The sequence below is a fragment of the Pteropus medius genome, unplaced genomic scaffold (assembly GCF_902729225.1).
Source record: "Pteropus medius unplaced genomic scaffold, Ma_sr-lr_union100, whole genome shotgun sequence".
NCBI classification, from domain to species: Eukaryota; Metazoa; Chordata; class Mammalia; order Chiroptera; family Pteropodidae; genus Pteropus; species Pteropus medius.
Genome location: NW_024340692.1, coordinates 1,866,162 through 1,885,302, shown reverse-complemented (window position 1 = coordinate 1,885,302; position 19,141 = coordinate 1,866,162). Strand labels below are relative to the sequence as shown.

The 19,141-nt window shown below is 40.0% G+C and overlaps 1 protein-coding gene across 3 annotated transcripts in view; it reads left to right on the top strand.

The window, feature by feature from the left end:
- Positions 1 to 19,141, top strand: part of ADAMTSL1 (ADAMTS like 1) — a 387,565-nt gene that overhangs the window by 292,717 nt on the left and 75,707 nt on the right. For all 3 annotated transcript variants that reach the window (XM_039870536.1, XM_039870472.1, XM_039870576.1), the window contains 3 exons: positions 1,238 to 1,366; positions 10,957 to 11,136; positions 14,725 to 14,859. In XM_039870536.1, the coding sequence (XP_039726470.1) occupies positions 1,238 to 1,366; positions 10,957 to 11,136; positions 14,725 to 14,859 (444 nt within the window). The remainder of the gene's footprint in view (positions 1 to 1,237; positions 1,367 to 10,956; positions 11,137 to 14,724; positions 14,860 to 19,141) is intronic.

The window sequence follows — 19,141 nt, the reverse complement described above, 5'->3', positions numbered from 1 at the left end:
GAAAATGACCAAAGCATATAGAGTCATTTCACCAAAGATATAAAGATGGAAAATGAGCACATAAAAAGATATTCAATATCATCAGCCATTAGGGAATTGCAAATTAAAAACACAATGAGATATCACTACACACCTATCAGAATGTCTAAAATTAAAACTAATGACAACAACAAATGCTGGCAAGGATGCAGAGAAATTGGATCACTCATACATTACTGGTGGGACTATGAAATGGTGCAGCTACTCTGGAAAACAGTTCAGCAGTTTCTTAAAAGACTAAACATGCAACTACAATATGACCTAGTAATTGTACTCCTGACCATTTATCCCAGAGAAATGAATACTTACGTTGACACAAAAATTTGTACATGAATATTTTTAGCAGCTTTACTTGAATAGCCAAAATTTGTAAACAACCCAGGTGTCTTTTAACAAGTGAATGGCTATAAAAACTGGCAGTACGTCCATACCATGGAATATTACTCAGCAATAAAAGGAAACAAACTACTGATACATACAACCATGGTACCATATGAAAACTAGAAGAAAACTAGAGAATTCTTCTGAATGAGAAAAAAAACTATCAAGAAAAAGTTACGTACTGTATGATTCTATTTATATAACATTCTTGACATAACAAAATTATAGAAATGGAGAACGTATTAATGGTCGCCAAAGGATGCAGGAGAGATTGGGGGCAACATGAGCCATCCTTGTAGTAATGGAAATGTTCTTTAGCTTAACTTTATCAATGTCACCGTCCTGGTCATGATATTGTACTCTAGTTTTGTAAGATGTCTCCATTAGGGGAAACTGGGTAGAGAGTGCACAGGGTTGCTTTGTATTATTTCTTACAACTGCATGTGAATCTACAATTATCTCAAAATAACAAGCTTAATTAAAAAGATAAGCTCTTAAAATGGAATGTATAGGATCATTTGTTAATTTAATGATAAAATGCATAAATCATTCCAACTTGTCGAACACCGTGCTCGTTTTTTTCTGGTTTTTTGTTTTTGTTTTTGTTTTTTTTTCTGACAATACTATAGTAGTTAGATAGGTGGGTGGGTAGATATTTTTTATACTGTGCAGTTACAATTTTTTTCCTAAGGAAAACTTGGTTAGTGGGAAAAGCCTGGATATACCAGCTGTTCATTGTTCATCATCCTTGTTCAAGGGAATGTTTCAAGTCTGTAGCCACTGTCTAGTAAAATTGTACATTTCTTTTCATCTTCAGGAAAGCCATTAGTGAAAACATCACGAATGACTGTAATCAACACCAAGGAGCCTTCAATCACAGTTGATGTAGGAAGCACCATCAAAACAGTACGGGGAGTGAATGTGACAATTAACTGCCAAGTTGCAGGTGAGAAATTCATTCATGTGTTAATTCATTTGTTCAGATATCAATGGATTCCTGTCCTAGGTTGGAGGATCGAAAGATAAATACAAGTTCTGTTCTCAGGGATTCCAGGCTAATAGGAAAGGCATAAACCTCAGTCCCTCTGAAAGTGCAAAGTGCTACAGAAGTTTAGAGGAGGAAAGATTAATTCTGACTGGGACAAATGAGGTAGAAGTTGTTTTTATCTCAGCCTTGCATACTGTTACGATGGAAACATGTAAAGACAGAAGCAAAGGGTGTTCCAGGTAGACAAAAGTGTGAGAAAATTCATGCAAGTAGGTAAGCCTCCAGACCATAAAGAACAAACTGTGTGCTTTGATCTGGCTGGAGCCCAGAGTGCAGAAATGCTGTAGAAGGGCTTAAACTCAGTAAGGTGGGTTGCAACTGTGCCATGAGAGACCTGGAATGCTTGGCAAAGAGTTCAGACAAAGGCAGAGAAAGAGAGTGACATTAAGGAGCCATACTTCCAGAAGAGTAAGCCGCCAGCAGTGAGTGAAATGGATTGAAGAAAGGAAACACTGGGACAGATGGCAGTTAAGAAGCCATCGTGGCAGTTTAGAGGAGAGGTAGTGGGGAGCTGAACTCAGGGCAGTGGTGATGGAAAGGTAAGGAGTGGATGGCAGAGGTAAGCCAAACAGGAACCTGGAGCTTAATTACATCAGAATGGGGTAGGAGTCATTAAAGAAAATAGCCAGTGCTGCTAGGAGTTGTGATATAGGCATTGCCCTCAGGTTGGCCTTGCAAACTCAGAGATCTATAGGCACCAGAAAGTCACAGGGAAGTGGAATAATCTCCTCTTCAGAGTTGGGATCAGTAACAGTAAAAGAATGGGAGCAAAGAGCAGTAAAACAAGGAATTAGGCACTTGAAGGAGACTAAGAGACCCAAAATTCAGGTGGGGAAGTATTTATCATGGGGTGCCCAGGACACTAACACCAGCTTTGGCCAACTCTTGCTACCTGGGGCCCTGTCTCCCCAACTTTATCCAGAAGCTGACTCTTGGTAACCTTATATGGTGAGATCCTAGGTTGTTATGTCCAGTTTTTGCCTGGCCATGTACATTATATTCCTTTATTTTTATTCATAAAACCATTTGTATAAATCATGACTAACTAAAATAAATCTGTGTCTCTGTCATTATGCCTTTTCTTAAATAAGACATTTATTCAAAGTCGGTGCGAAAGAGCCTACTTTCGAATATACATTTCATCTGTGAACCCACTGGACAAAGAAAACATCCTTGTGCTGAGTCTCCAATCAAAATACTGACAGCTGTAATGATAACCGACAGCAGGAACTCCTTTTACTTTGCTGCTACTCGTGGCTCTTATGGCTCTCTTATGACATAATTTTAATGGCTATATAATAGTCTATTTTAAGAATATTACATTGTTTACAAAGAGTAGCTCATGTCCTTCTACGTTTGAGTTGTTAGTAGTTTTTCATTAAATAGCTTTGGGCACACATATGCTTTCAACTTGTAAAATGCAGCCTCACAAATTCTTCCCAACCCTTAAGCATGAAAAGCATTAAGCAATGAGTATGATGAGGCTTTTTCTTAAAAAAGTGATTCAATCCATTGTACTACCTCCATACTTGTTCTTTATTTGAGAAGAGTTCAGAAAACTGAGTAGGAGATAAAGAGTTGAGAGAGGAAGGAGTGTTTCAGTCGCTAGGAGTAGGATGTGCAAAGGGCCTGAGGTAGAAAAAGCATGCTGCCTCTGAAGGACTGACTGTGGCTGGTGTGGTCGAGCATACAGAGCAGAGAAGGAAGCATCATGACATGTCGCTGGGGATGGGAGAGAATAGACAGGGCCAAGATATTAGCACAATCTCAAAAATTATGGTACAATTTGGGATTTTATCCTAAGAGCAAGGGAAGCTTTCAAAGGACTTACTTGGGAGATACAATTTTCAGGACTAGTAATGCAGAAATAAATAGTTGAGGCATCAACATTGGGAAGTATATTAGGGTAGGCTAGGCTCTGATAACAAGTTGACCCCCAAATGGGTAATGACTCAAACGCAGTAGAAGTGTAGTATTGCTTACCTAAGAGTCCAAAGAGTGTCCTTGATCTGCTGGAGAGAATGTTCCCCACATAGTCATTCAGGATCACAGAATGCCAATGGTTCTGTTATCATGCCTTCCGAGGTCTCCTTGGCAGATATCTCTATCCTGTCAGCCAGAGAGGGGCAAAATAAAGTTTAGAAGATGATTGGGAAAATTTATAAGAGCCATACCTGGAAGTAGCACACACTACTACTTTTCACATCCCCTCTTAGTCACATGGCCACTCTCAACTACGAGGAATGATGGGCAGTGTAGCCTAGCTGTGTAGAAGAAAATAGGTTCTGTAAACATCTATCAGGACCTACACATTCAGTAGGGAAAAATGTGGGAAGTCCTTTCCAGATATTCATCGTTCTTTAGAATAATTGACAAGGCTGACATTTAAGTCACTGTATCCTTTCCTTTTCTTGCACCAACCCATCAAACTTGCCACATCAAGGTACACTTTTCAGTGGATGTCCCACCTTGAGATGTTGACAAGCTGCCACGGTGCAAGCGGCCTTCCAAATATAACAAGTAGTCTAGTTAACAAGAATATCCCGTCCGGGTTAAAAAAAGAAAATTTTAACATCTCCCTACCTGGCAGCTCAGTGGAGATTAAAGGCACTAATCCTTATAATCATATCAAGTTACAACCCGTTTTGGCCAGACTCATTTATTGACCCTTTCAAGCAAGAGAAGTCGCATTGTATTCTTGATAAGATATGCCACGAAGGGGGAAAAGTAAAGGTAGGTTCTTTTTCTTCCCTTTTTTAGACACAGATCATACCAGGGAGTCCAGAGTGTGGAACCTAACCAAGTAACTTGTCGACGACATAACTGTGGACTTGGTTCTGTGATAGAGTATGTTTTCTGTCATTTTTCAGACATTTCTTTCTGCAGAATGTGCTGTCACATCACAACAGACTAGAAAGAAATCTCCCACAACCTGACCAAGCTTCTCAACAGGAAGAGAGCTAACAAAGCCAGCACACATGGATTTGAGAAACCTCCCTCCTACCAATAACCTTGGTGTTACAATTGCAGCAGAAAGGTTAATTCCAAAAGTAGAAAGTATTTAAGGACTTGACATCAAAAATAATAGTGAAGCAATTCAAACCTTCTCTAAGGAGTCAGTCTAGAATAATGGCAGGCAGTATTGTATACAGCAGGTCCTCAAATAATGTCGTTTCATTCAACAGCGTCTCATTGTAATGTTGATGAGAAGCTGTAGGAACTTAATTCTCATTTACATGAATTAGCCTATGATAAAGTGGGTTTTTGTTATACCTCATGTCACTTAAAGTTGTAGAACCTATAGACAACGTTAAGTGAACACTTACTATACTTGTTAAGACAGATCTGTGGCATCAAAAGTATGAGTTTGGCTCCTCTGCCATTTGTAGGTCACTTATTGGCTATAGGGTGAGTAAGGGAGGACAGGGGCGCTGCCCCCTTGTAATCAGTCAGGGATCCAAACTAATGGGACTTTAAGTAGATTTCCTAATCAATTTGAGTCTCACTTTTCTCATCTATAAAATGAAATTAATGATAGTGCCTCATGGGATCATCATAAAAATGTGATGATATTTACAAAATATTTGGCTCATAACAAATATTCAGTAAATGTTCTTTCTCCTAACGTGTTCAGGATATTTTTGCAGAACTCCTGACCTCAGTGTACTTCTGAACGTCTGTATTAAGCATGTGTATCTGAAAGCTTTTCAAGGGACTCTGGCGTATGCGAGGGCTGTAGAGTTTTCTAAAGCACCATTGACATCTCTTGAGAGAAAATGAAGAGCTTTATAATGCCTCATTTATTTTTTCTCCTGTATTCCAACTATATGTGTAATATCTTAGAGCCAGTCATGGAAGGACTAACTATCATTTCAAAGAATCTTTTTGGTGTCATTACTGCCTAAGGCCTGCAGTCTCGGGCAGGAAGCCCCCATAATGTGGCATCAGCAGTGACACCTCCATAGGCAAGCTTATGATGCAGTTACATGCTTGAGTAAAACTGAGAGGGGTTTGCAAATAAATATGTCAGAACAATTTCTACATAATTTCTCTTCCCTTAGCCTGCCGTCACTTCTATAGTTTCAGTATTACAGAGATTGATCGTTACTTTTTTCTACCTTTTGCTTTCCTGAGCTTTTACATTTCTTTCATGAACCCCCTGCCCTCACCTGAAGAATTCAGCCCTTTCGATAAACACCCTGTCTTGTCCTGTTAAACAGACCCAATTTCATGAGGGCATGAGGCAGAGTGATGAAGGGAATAAAAGAGGCTTACATCACTAGCTGGGGAGGTGAGAAATGGCTCACAGGTCTCTCTCCATCCTGGGATTCTCGGTCTCTTCCTCCCCTTTCTCACTATCTCTCTCTCATTTTCTCTCTCCTCCTGCCTCTCTCTGCCTCTGGCTGCCCTGCAGGAGCACGAGTCCTAACCATAGAAGGACATATTGGTGAGAAGTAGGGCATCTTGCTGCAGGAGCTGTCTGTTCCACACAGAGAGCCCCACAAGTGTTGGCTCTGGAAATATACACACCCACAGCCCATCTCCATGTCGGTACAGTCATGGAGAGAGATTGTTTGTTCCCCCATTCACTTAGTAATCACACTTCTGTTGGTGAAACTGAAGGCCTAATTAGTCCAGTTCTCTTATAATGTCTCCCGCTCTAGAGTAGCCTTAGTTTCTAATAGGGGTTGTGTGCTTGCTGCCCTCAGCCCTCCTCAAAGGAAGGTTCCAGTAGTGGTGTCACATGTGAGCAATTTGCTGCAAGGGAAATACTTGTAGAAAATGGTTTGTAGGACCTCATTTTTTCTTGAGCATTCAGGAGAGAAATGCCAAGATATTTTCTTCAATATACTTTTCAGAGGCTTTCTCCTGAATGCTATGCTTTTTGTTTGTTTTTGTTTTTGTTTTTAACATAAAAGCTGAGCTCAGAGTCCAAAGTTCATGTTGGCATGGCTGGGCATCATGATTCTCTTGCTCTCCCTAGTGGTGCTACAATGAAAAATCAGCTTTTCAGCCTCTCACCTGCATCTTTTCTCCAGGTATATTTTGAGAGAATGCCAGCCTGGCCTTTCTCATGTGCTCGAGTATCAAATATCATGGTGTGTGCCTCTCCCTTATGGATCAGGGATGGAATGTTCAAGTCTCCATCCTCTTTCAGCAGTCCTGCCTCCTCCTTTCAGCCTGCTCGTAGGCTCCTAGTGATTTGCATTGAATTATGAGTAATACAAATAAAAGAGAAGACCAGAGAGTCACTTTTGTGTTCCCCATTACAGGGAGAAAGGGCCTACAGATAGGCCAGATATGTAGGCCACCCATCTTAGGCCACCACTCAAGGCCTGGCCACCTGAGGCAGCAGAGCAGCCAAGACACAGTGAGTTCACACACGCAGCTCATTGTGAGCGAGGGAGTGTGAGACCACCTTCCCGCCCCACCTCACTTCCTCCCACTGGGAGCTTGGAAACAGCAAGTGCATGAGAGACTATGAGGAGGACAGCTGAGCTCGGTGTCACAGAGTAGACTGTGGGTAAATTTTGTTCATCAGACCCAAGGACAAGTAACAAGTTTCTAGGTAACTCCTTGAAAGCATCTGCATCCTAAAGAGTAGGCTGCCCATTAAGGGCAACACTGCCCTTGCCCCATGAGCAAATCCAGCCCCAGCTCAGGGAAAGCACAGAACAAAACGTCTGGCTCTTTGGCTATTCCTGTTTTGGCCCTGTTTGCCAGTATTTGACATTCTAAACACGCCCTGAATATAAGCCCAAGGGTTTTTTGTTTGTTTGTTTGTTTTAAATTAATTAATTTTTTATGGTGACATTGGTTAATGAAATCCGGTAAGTTTCAGCTGTATACTTTAACAATAAGGCATACATATATTTACATTGTGTATTCACCTCCCATAGTTAGATTTCTTTCTGTCACCACACATTTGACCCCTTTTACTTCATCTACCTCCCCTCTTCCCTCTTGTAACCACTAGTCTATTGTCCATGTCCATGAGTCTCTGTTTGTCCTGTTCATTTGTCGCTTTTAGGTTATATCCCACATATAAGTGATATCATGTGGTTTTCTGCTTTTTCTGTCTGGCTTATTTCGCTTAGCATGATTATCTCGAGGTCTATCCATGTTGTCACAAATGGCAGTATTTCATCTCTTCTTATGGCTAAGTAATATTCCATTGTATACATGTACCACAGCCTCTTTAGCTAATCATCTATCGTAGGACACTTCAGTTGCTTCCATGTCCAGGCCACTGAGAATAATGCTGCTATGAACATCGGTGTGCAAATATCTTTTCGGATATGGATTTTCAAGTCTTTGGGGTAAATACGCAGTAGAAGGATTGCTGGATCATATGGTAGATCAATTCTTAGTTTTTCGAGGAAGCTCCATACTGTTTTCCATAGTGGCTGTACCAATTTGCAGTCCCACCAGCAGTGTATGAGGGTTCCTTTTTCTCCACATCCTTTCCAACATTTATTATTACTCGTCCTGTTGATCATAGCTGTTTTAACATGTGTGAGATGGTATCTCATTGTGGTTTTGATTTGCATTTCCCTAATAGCTAGTGATTTTGAGCATCTTTTCATACATTCGTTGCCCACTTTTTGATTGGATTGTTTGTTTTTGTTGTTGTTGTTATTGAGTCATATGAGTTCTTTCTGTATTTTGGATGTTAGGCCTTTATCGAAGGCATTGCTTGCAAATATATTTTCCCATTCAAATGGTTGTCTCTTTGCCTTGTTAACAGTTTTTTTGCCGAGCAGAAGCTTTCAGTTTGTTGTAGTCCCATTCATTTATTTTAACTTTTACCTCCCTTGTCTTTGAGGTCAAATTCATAAAATCCTCTTTAAGTCCAAGGTCTTTGAGTTTAGTTTTCTTCTATGCATTTTATTGTTTCAAGTCTTATATTCAGGTCCTTAATCCCTTTTGAGTTAATTTTGGGGTGTGGTGATAGACAACAGTCTAGTTTCATTCTTTTGCAGATGGCTTTCCAGTTTTCCCAGCACCATTTATTGAAGAGGCTTTCCTTTCTCCACTGTATGTTTGTGGCTTTTTTGTTGAAAATTATTTGCCCATATAAATATAGGTTTACTTCTGGACTCTCAATTCTGTTCCACTGGTCAGTATGTCTGTTTTTCTGACAATACCATGCCGTTTTGACTATTGATACTTTGTAGTATAATTCGAAGTCAGGCAGAATGATGCCTCCAGCCTCGTTCTTTTTTCTCAGGATGACTTTGGCAATTCAGGATCGTTTGTGCTTCCAAAAAAGTCTGGTGTTTTTTTGTTCTATTTCTTTAAAAAATGCCGATAGGATTTTGATAGGGATTGCATTAAATCTGAATAATGCTGTAGGTAATATGGTCATTTTAACTATGTTGATTCCTCTAATCCAAGAACACAGAATATCTTTCCATTTCTTTATATCTTCTTTGATTTCTTTTAATAGGGTCTTATAGTTTTCATTATATAGGTCCTTCACATGTTTTGTTAGATTTATTCCTAGGTATTTTATTCTTTTTGTTGCAATTGCAAAAGGAATTATTTTTTCCACTTCTTTTTCTGATACTTCATTATTAGAATACAGGAATGCTATAGATTTTTGAACATTGATTTTGTATCCAGAAACTTTACTGTATTTGCTTATTGTTTCTAATAGTGTTCTTGTGGAGTCTTTAGGGCGTTCTATATAGAGAATCATGCCATCTGCCAAGAGTTCTATGATTAAACTTTGTGAGCTGGGTCAGCATGTTAGGTGATGCAAAGGCTGCAGCTCTCTGTTACCCAGAGACCTGTGAATTAATGCTACAGATTTTCTGTCTCCCAACTCACTCAGAGCTCAGCCTCCTAGGGAGCCTCCTATGAAGACTACCTCAGAAGGCTGTGCTACGCTAGGACCTGCTTACCAGCATGTTAATCACAAGGATACTTTCTAAGGCATTAAGGCCGTCCCCTTGTCTTAGTCTATTCAGGCTGCTAATACAAAGTACTATAGACTGAGTGGCTTACACAACAGAAGTTTACTTCTCTGGGGGCTGAGAAGTCCAAGATCAATGTGCTGGTTGAATTCTTGGCAAAAAATTCTCTTCCTGGCTTGCAGACAGCTATTTTCTTGTGTCCTTGCCTCGTAGAGAGTACTAGTTCTCTGGTCTCTTCTTATAAAGGGCACTAATCCCATCATGAGAACCACCATTCCCCCATTATGACCTCATCTAAACCTAAATACCTCCCAAGACCTTACCCCCAAATACCATTACATTGGGAGCTAGGGCTTCAGCATACCAATTTGTGGGAGCACAAGCATTCCGTCTATAATACCCAGAGAACAGTGGTCCCTAAACCCCAGGCCGCAGACCAGTACCGGTCCATGGCCTGTTAGGAACCAGGCTGCTCTACAGGAGATGAGCAGTAGGCCAGCAAGTGAAGCTTAATCTGTATTCGCAGTCACTCCCCAGAGCTAGCATCACTCTCAGCTCCACCTCAGATCATCAGGCATTAGATTCTCATAAGAGCACTGGTCCCTGGTGCCGAAATGATTGGAGACCGCTGCCTTAGAAGATAGGGCTTAGTTTCCAAAATCAAGTACTGCCTCCCAATTCACATACACACATTCTTCCCAGCCTTTCCTCACAGACAGTAAAGTTGGATTGAGGAGAGAGCAGAGCACTTTCTTCTCGTCTTTCTTTTTCTGTGGTGGTACTAATACGATAGTTCCATGTTCTCTTGTTCTAAGAAAATACACAGACTTCAAAAAACAGACATGTTTTCCACACACAGTGTCAGCTGTGATAGGAATCTAGCAGTTTTCCTTTGTCTGGTTCATGAATATATTAACATTTTGTGGCTTTCAACATATTTATTGAAGTGTAATATCTACACAGAAAAATGCACATATCATAAAGGTGACAAACTCACCAAACCAGCCCCCAGGTCAAGAAACAGCATTACCAGCAGCCCAGCCCCTTGTCCCCCTCTTAGTCACAATTCCTCCCAGTTTATCCCACCCTGACTACTAACAGCACAGATTGATGTCACCAGTTTTTGTTTTCCACTTACAGAAAGGTCATAGAGCATATACTGTTCTGTGTCTGACTTTTCTTACTCAACATTTTCTTTCATGTAGTTGTCAATCATTCCATTCAACGATGTATATAGATTTGTTTCTTCTGTTTTTATAATACGTTTTCTCCAAAGAATCTTCGTACTCTACTTCCACCTCTGCAAGTACCCTTTACCAGCTGCCCGCTTCATCTTTTTTTAACTGGCCTCCCTCTTCCTGCCTCATCAGTGTAAGTCTGAAAAGGCAAAAAACCTCCAGACAACTGAGAGGTCTGCCGCATTATTTAGTTTGGCCAAAGGATAGTAGAAGACGCCCAGGCAGATGCTTCCTGCTGAGCGGCCCCCGGGAATGCTCGCCAAGAAGTTATAAATGCATCCAGAGTCACCTGAATGTGTTTGGCTGATGAGTTTATTTTTTTTCTTCCTAGGTGTGCCTGAAGCTGAAGTCACTTGGTTCAGGAATAAAAGCAAACTGAGCTCCCCTCACCATCTGCACGAGGGCTCCTTGCTGCTCACAAATGTGTCTTCTTCAGATCAGGGCCTGTATTCCTGCAGAGCAGCCAATGTGCATGGAGAGCTGACCGAGAACACTCAGCTTCTGATCCTAGGTAAACACCTCGAGGCTGGCTGCCCCTGGTGGACCCCGTTGGGGGTGACTGTCTAACTCACCCTGCACCTCCTCTTTTCCCTGATCCAATTAAGAACATAAAGGTAAAATCAATATTCCTTCCCTTCTCCCCACCTTAATATCTTCCAATAGAAGGAACTCAGGCTTGGGGCCAGGCAGACATTAGTTTGAACCCTGGCTCCACCACTTACCGTGTGACCTTGGGCGAGTTACTTAACCTTGCTAAGTTTAGATTCTGGTCTTCCTGTGGAGACCTGCAAAACAGGAAGGATGCCCACATTGGTGAAAGGGTAGGCCTCAAATAGAGGTGACAGGAGTAAAGCAGTTATTCTTAACTCCTGTGTTAAGGGTTTCTTTGAGAATCAGATGAAAACTATAGATTAACCCCTCCCGAAAAATTCATACATGCAAGATTTTTTATGTAATTGTGGGAAGTTCGTAGTCAAGTGAAGTCCGCACTTGTACCCCCTCAGTCCATTTGGGCTGCTATAACAAAATACCACAAACTGGGTAACTTACAAATAACAGAAATTGATTTCTCACACTTCTAGAAGCTGGAAGTGCAGGATCAGGGTGCCAGCATGGTCACGTTCTGTGAAGGCCCTCTTTCAGGTTGCAGACTGGTGACTTCTTGCTGTGTTCTCATGTGGCAGAGGGCAAGCAAGTTCTCTGGGGTCTCTTTTATAAGGGCACGAATCTCTTCATGACCTAATCACCTCTCTAATACCATCACCTTTGGGGTTTATAATTTCAACATATGAATTTTGGGGAAGAAAAACATTCAGACTATAGCACTCCCAAACATAAGAACCCCTGAGTAAAAAGTTTAACACAGTTCCTGTCATAAAATAGATGTTTAAAACTAACAATTGCTGGGATACATCCAACACCTGCTATTGCCCAGTGTTAGACTCAGCCATGTTGCAAGCTATAACCATTTTGTTCCCTGGTCTAGGGACCCTCTGCTTCTCTTCCCCACAGAATGTGAGGTTGTCTTACAGTTTTAAAAAAGCAATTATTAGAGCATTTATGCTAACTCGTTCACCAAGAAAAAGCTATCATTCTAAGATGAAAAGGAAGAATATGAGAAATATGTCTAATTATATACCATGGACTTCCTCAGGGAAAAGTAATTAAACTTAATACTTGTATTTTTATACCCCAAATTGATGATATAATAAAGCATAAGGTCTCTAGCCCTTGCTCACTCAGATTTCAGAGAAGCCCATATGGGTTTTCATCTCACCAGTGGCTGCATAAACCTCCAGTCATCTTAGGAAGTCACAGAAAATCAGCTCAATGTAGGATATCATTTGTTTTGTGTTGGGTTTCATCCAGCTGAGCTGCTAGTCTGGAGACTGAGACCCAGAGACTATTGCCCCACACTGAGTAATGGTGCTTACTGTGGGTTTTTCCTCCCTAATAACCCTTCCTTGTTGCCTCTGCTACAGAAATGAAAGCCTAGGATGTGTAGCTGCTACTGTAGCTTTGCCAATGAAGTGGATATGTTCTGGGAGCCACTTCTCACAGCATTCCAACTCTAATACAGTGTGACTGTGAACACAGGGTTTGAAGAGCACAGCATCTTCCCATTTTAATCAAAGTTGATGAGAAAAAAGTCATGATTTAGACTCTTAAGTTTTGGGCTTTTCTTGATCAGAAGTCTTGGTTTATGAATCAAAGCTCATTAGTTTTATAGGTCGTTTGTGAATGTAGAAGTAGTGTCTACTTTTTTAATCAGCCAAAAATGTGACTTAATTTTTAAACCAGGGATTTTGTGTATAAAGCTGGGATTTCATGCCAAGTTCTGTGACTTAACTTATAGCATGGAGACTTGAAGTGTAATGAGACAGACTTTTACTCACATAGCCGCTAGGTGAATATTCATTAAGTGTAGAATATTCACTAAGTTCCATGTAGAGCTTTAGGATAAATATAAGAGAAAACCTCTCTCCTTGAAGAATTTACAGTTTCCATACAAAGACCAAATGGACATGCACTGTAAAAGAAAAATAAAATAGAAACTGTGAGGACATGAGAAGGTGTTGACATTTGCACCAAGGAGTTTGATGGTTTTAGAGATAGGACATATCCTAACTCTTTTAGTTTTTAGTAAATACGCAAAGGCTTCCTGAGTTTTAATATTCTTAAAGGAATTCTGTTTCCCTCGATATTCAATTTCAGTGTTCTTAAAGGAACATTAAGAAGGAAGGGAGGAAGAGAATCTAGGTTTGAGGAAACTCCTACCATCGATTGCTAAAACCATAGTGTTTTAGAGTAGAAAGAGATCTTGGAAATTATGAAGTTCCATTTTATAGATGAGGAAACAGGTTCAAAGGGAATAAGTGACTGCCCAAGTTAGTGAGTGACAGAACCACATCTCAAACTGAGGGTTCCTGAACCCAAATGTGATGTTTTTACTCTATACCATATAAAGAATATTTTTAAATTATATATTATGTAATATATAATGTATTTGTAATTTTTAAAGTATATATATCAAGGCCATCATTGTTTTCTTTTGCATTCCAAGGCACAGTAGACAAAAATATGTTTCTGAAGTAAACTCTGGCACCATCATGATTCATTTGCCCTAGCTGACAAGGTGACAAGCACATAGCAGGCCTCACTGAATGCTATTGAAATGGTCAGCAATTATAAAAACGACACTCCTGTTTCTCTCCTGTTCCAAAAGGGCTCTAGAGAAAAGGGTGGAAGTTGGCCTTGGGACTGTGAATTGCAGTGTGTCAGAAGATGAAGGAAGCAGGGGAACAGGATTCTGCTGCTTTTCCAGAAGAAAGTGGGGTCATCCCACCACTGGGTTCGCTAGGCGCTTGCCTCTTTATTTGTCCAGTGGAAATGAAAAGAAAGCTACTGTATTTCCCACTTTTGACACTTTGGCTCTGGTTCACTGTGACCCCTGATGACATCAGCCCTGACTCCTTATCAGATTTTAAATAACAGATCATCCCTATCCTGCTTATCTGTCCTATTGGTCATAAAAAATTTAGACCATAAATCAGATTATCTCACAGTTTCATAAATGGACCTTTTCCTCATAAAAAGCCACTCTTATTTAAAAGGCTCCTTTTAAATAAGAATTCCTGGGGTATATCCCTGTCTGTGGGAACAATGACAAAGTGCCTCCCTCTACAGGATGTTTTAAATGAAAAAAGAAATGAAACTAGTACAGGACTTGGCATTTAGTGAACGCTGAAGAAGTGTTGGCTTTTCGTAAAGTGTCTTTATAATATGATTTAATTTACCTACGCATTTATAGGGACCCAGTGGTACTGTGGTATAAAGTGGTACTAGTAAGGAACTCCTGGAATCAACATGCCTGATTCTCACTACTGACCTTACTGTTTCAGGCATCAAATGTTAACTCTGAAATTCAGACTCACCTTTGTAGGCACACCTTCTCTGTAGGAAAAATTGTTGTTAAAAAGGCAACAAGAGTAATGCCTGCCTCATACACAGACACATTTACATGCATGTTCACCTCTCTCTCCGCTTAATATAGCCTTTGTGCTTTAACCTGCCTGATTCACCATTTGCCTTCTCATAGATCCCCCACAAGTCCCCACGCAGTTGGAAGACATCAGAGCCTTGCTTTCCGCCACTGGACCAAACTTGCCTTCAGTGCTGACATCTCCTCTGGGAACACAGCTGGTCCTGGATTCTGGGAATTCCGCTCTCCTTGGTGAGTCCAACCCTCTGGAACATTGGGCAGAAGTCCAGGGCTGGACAGGATTTATGGATGGGTGACTGCTTGCAGGTGGGAAGGAGGCAGCAGTGAGGGGTGGCCAACAGGAAATCACTAAATTGTCTACAGAATCCAGACTCGCCAATGGAAACTTGGCTGACTTTCCATATGAGGTGAGTGCAGTTCTTAGTCTGGACTCTAGCTTGTCTAGATTCCAACGTGGCTCCTTTCTGAATCCTCTTGGCCTAATTCCACAGTCCAGGTCTTCTAAATCAGATGGACTCACTGAACAATGAGTTAAGAACAGAGCAGTAAAGAACAGCTCCCATATCTCCTCACTTCTTGCCAACTATACCCCAGTATTCCCCCCATGATCTTCTCCCAACTAAACTAGAGCTGTAATCAGCTTTCAAGAAAAAAACTGAAATATCAGCATCCTCCAAAATCAGACAATTCTATTTAAGCCAGCCTTCTATAGGTAGGCCTGAACCCAATCTAGACAGACTCCTCAAAGCAAGTGTTTAAATAGCTTCACCGGGTGTGACTTTTCTGGCATCATCATAGGGAACCTTCACCAAGTTCACGCTCACATGGCTGGTGCCCTCTGGTAGTGGAGAGTTGCACAAGGCCACCCAAATCCTAGGTCCCTCACACTAAAATCATGGAGATGCCAGAGGAACCTCTACATTCCCAGCGTGACCTCTGGGGATGGTCAGTGTGAAGTAGAAGAATTCTTCTGCCTTCAAGGGCCTTAAAAAAAAAAACCAGGCCTACAAAATGGAGAAAATCTTCCTGCTAACTCTAGATGGTCCAGAATGTTGATAATGACTGTTGAAATTATCTCTTTGGTTCAAAGTTAAAAGTTTTCCTACTCTTGTCCCCACCAAACCAGGATGCCGATGAGATCCCAGTCATACTAGCAAAGTCTTTATCAACATGGCCACAGAGACTGATATGTTTAGCATTATAGCACAGAAAGAGTATCAGTTTTCATTATCACCTGAAATTAGCAAAGGATGTTTATAGTAAATGGGCATATGGAAAAAGCTTCTGATATTTCTCTTTCTGATCTGGGTAAAAATAAGACAAAGATATAGTAACAAGTAGTCCTATTCTATTTCCTATAACTTATACGAGCTTGGCATTGGGTTTTGCCACATCATGTTAATCAGAATTCTTAGGTTTCAAACTGCGTATTTTCTTTTGTTTATAAAAGGTAAACTTATTCTAAACTAGATGTGTGCATTGTGAATTTTTATTTTAGGCTCATCACTATGAGAAATTGTTACAACTATTAATCAGCCCACTCACTAGCAGGATATACAGCAATTGTGTGTTTTTAAGTTCACACTCAGGTGCCATTCAGCATGCTGGAAAAGTTAACCTGCTTATATTTTTTCATGATAGCTTTACTTTCTCCCTTCTTCTGGAATACTGTTTTGTCTGATTTTAGCCATGGGCAATAAGAATTTATTGTGCTTTATATTGCTGCATTTTATTGCTAGTTTATGGTGCTTTATTACCTTAGACTAATGTTTAAATCTAACAGTTAAGAGACACCTTAATACACCAGTTCACAACCAGACTGCTCCATTTGAATGAGACAGCGAGTCAGTATCCATAAAGTCCCTGAATGTAACTGGATGGGCAAAATGAACTCCAGTGGTGAATGTCACTATCTCAACAACACGGTAGAACTAGGAAAGATCTATGTGGAATTGTAGAGATGAATTAGAGTATGATGTCAAGTATCAGGACTCCGAGAAGTAGGTCATTTGAAACAGACCCCGACCTCGCCTTGATGCTTTGGAGCTAAGCGCTGAAAGATGGGTGGGATTCAAATAGGCAGAAAGGAAGGGAAACAGGCACTCAAGGTAAGAAGATGCCATAAGCTCAGAGATGAAAATTTGTGGGCTATGTATTGTGTCTGTTCAGCAACAGCTGTAAAATACCACTGCTTTAAAACTGATGATGGGCAGCTAAACTGGGATAGAAATTAGGCCATCAAAAGGAGCAAAACTCAGCTAGAGCTTGTCTACTCAGATTTTGCCTGGACCCATACCCCAAGATTTCTAACACCCACCTTCAGCTTGAACCTCCCAGCTATGGACTCCTCTTGATCTCTTAGTTCAGTTGTTCTCATCTCTGGCTCCAATAGGTGATTCTTTTAGACCTGAGTTTGTGCTCTGGGTAGAAGAAATAGGTCAGGGAAGCGATTCTGTCTAGGATTGCTGAGAACTTAGAACAGGAAATGGCATCAAATTGTGAAGGATTTTGATTATTAGACTAAGAAAGTAGATTTACTATGTGGGAAATGTGGACAGGCCTTTAGAGGTTTTTAAGTGGGAGAATGATGTAGTAACAGTAGTATTTGAAAGAGTTAATCTGCTATTTTGTTAGAGGTATCACTAGTGGGAGAGATTTAATGAAAAAATCCTATTTTGAGGGTAAGAAATGTTCTAGAGCAGGATGGAAATATGTGATAAAAATACTGTTAATCTCCCCTTCACAGCCAAGATATCTCTGTTCAATCATGACATCCTTTTTCACTTAGTCCAGGCACTCACTGCCTTGGAATTTATTATAACATTCCCACCAAGCATGGTGGCAGTTGGTATATAAGATAAAAGCCATTTGCCAACCGAGTTGTAGCCAGTGAATGGTGAGATTAGTGTGTATGTATTTCTCCCCTCTACAAGGTTAATTGACTGCAATAGATTCAGAGAACTTCATGGTTCTGTGCACAGAGACAAAAAGTCATGGACCTTCATTATCATGTTTTCATGGGAAGAAGGGAGGTAGTGAGATTCTGGTTTTTGAAGCCATATATCAGAGCTAACTCTTCTCTGTTAAGGCTCACATGTCAAGAGTCCCAGTAGGTAGGTATTCCAGAAATGACTATTTTAGTTATCAGATACTCTGGCATAGATTTCACTTCAAGCCACTGTTGTAGCTTTCAAGAAGGAATGTTGATTAAGTGACACATGCATGGGCCCATCTGGGCATCACTTTCCATAACTGTAAATGAACACCTGGGTCTAGTGAGTCACTTGTTCCTCTCACACTCTTTTCTACATGACATAGACATGGAAAATGCCCAGTGGAGGGGTCTGCCATGCAGTGTGGACCAAACCTAGCTGGATCTGTTGTCCTAGGCAAGACAGGTGCTAAGTTTTTCATGCTTGTTTTACAGCTGTGCTTTCTGCAGGGAGGCCTAAACTGCTCTGGAGGGCAGAGCCCATGCCCCCACCTTTAGTGGTCCAGGTCCAGGTCACAGGGCTCCACTATTTAGAGCAGCAGCATCTCAGGGCTCCCTGTAGCACCTACACCTTTTTGCAGCCTTCTGTTAAATATTTTTATCACATTATCATTTATAGGGCATTAGCATTGATATTTTTCGAAAAATAACTTTTATTGGAGTTTTTATTATAAGAGCAATACATCTTCATTATGGAACAATTAAAAATAGAAGCAAAACAAAGAAAATGAAAACTATATAAAATGAAAACAATTAGCTTGAAGATAACCAATGTCAATATCTTTTTCCTAACCATTAATATACACATTATACATATCTTTTGTCTAAAATGAAATCATACTCTATATACTTCTTATAACATTTTTCACCAAATATTATATGACAGTCATCTTGCAATGTCTCTAAATATTCTTCTATAGTTTTATTTTTGATGGCTGTATGGGTAAGAGGTACCATATCTTATTCAACCTATTTTCTAATATTAAACTTTTAGGTACTTTGCAGTCTTCGGCTAATATAAAAATATGGTAAATGCTCTTATTCCCAAATTCTTGTGTACATCCCCGTACATCAATATCTAGAAGTGGAATTATTGTGTCAAAGTTTTGTGTGTTTTAGGTTTTTGCTATATGTTGTCAAATTGCCTTCCAAAAAACTTTTACCCATTTGTATGTCCACCAACACTGTATGAGGATTCTCATATCCCCAAAATATTATCAACACTAGGTATGACCAAGGGTTTTTACATTTACCATGTTAATTGATAAATACACAATAGTATAAAATACAATATGAAAAAATGGTGTCATTTTAAATTTTTATTCCTTTGATTATGATTTTTTGATATTTTTGGTTTTTTGATATTTATCAGTCATTACATTTATTTATGAATTGACTGTTCAGGTACTTTATTTTGATATGTATTCTATTTTATTTATTTATAAGGTAAAGTACATATTTATATGTTTAACATATGTTTTAATATCCTTATTAAGATATAATTGACCTACAATAAAAAAT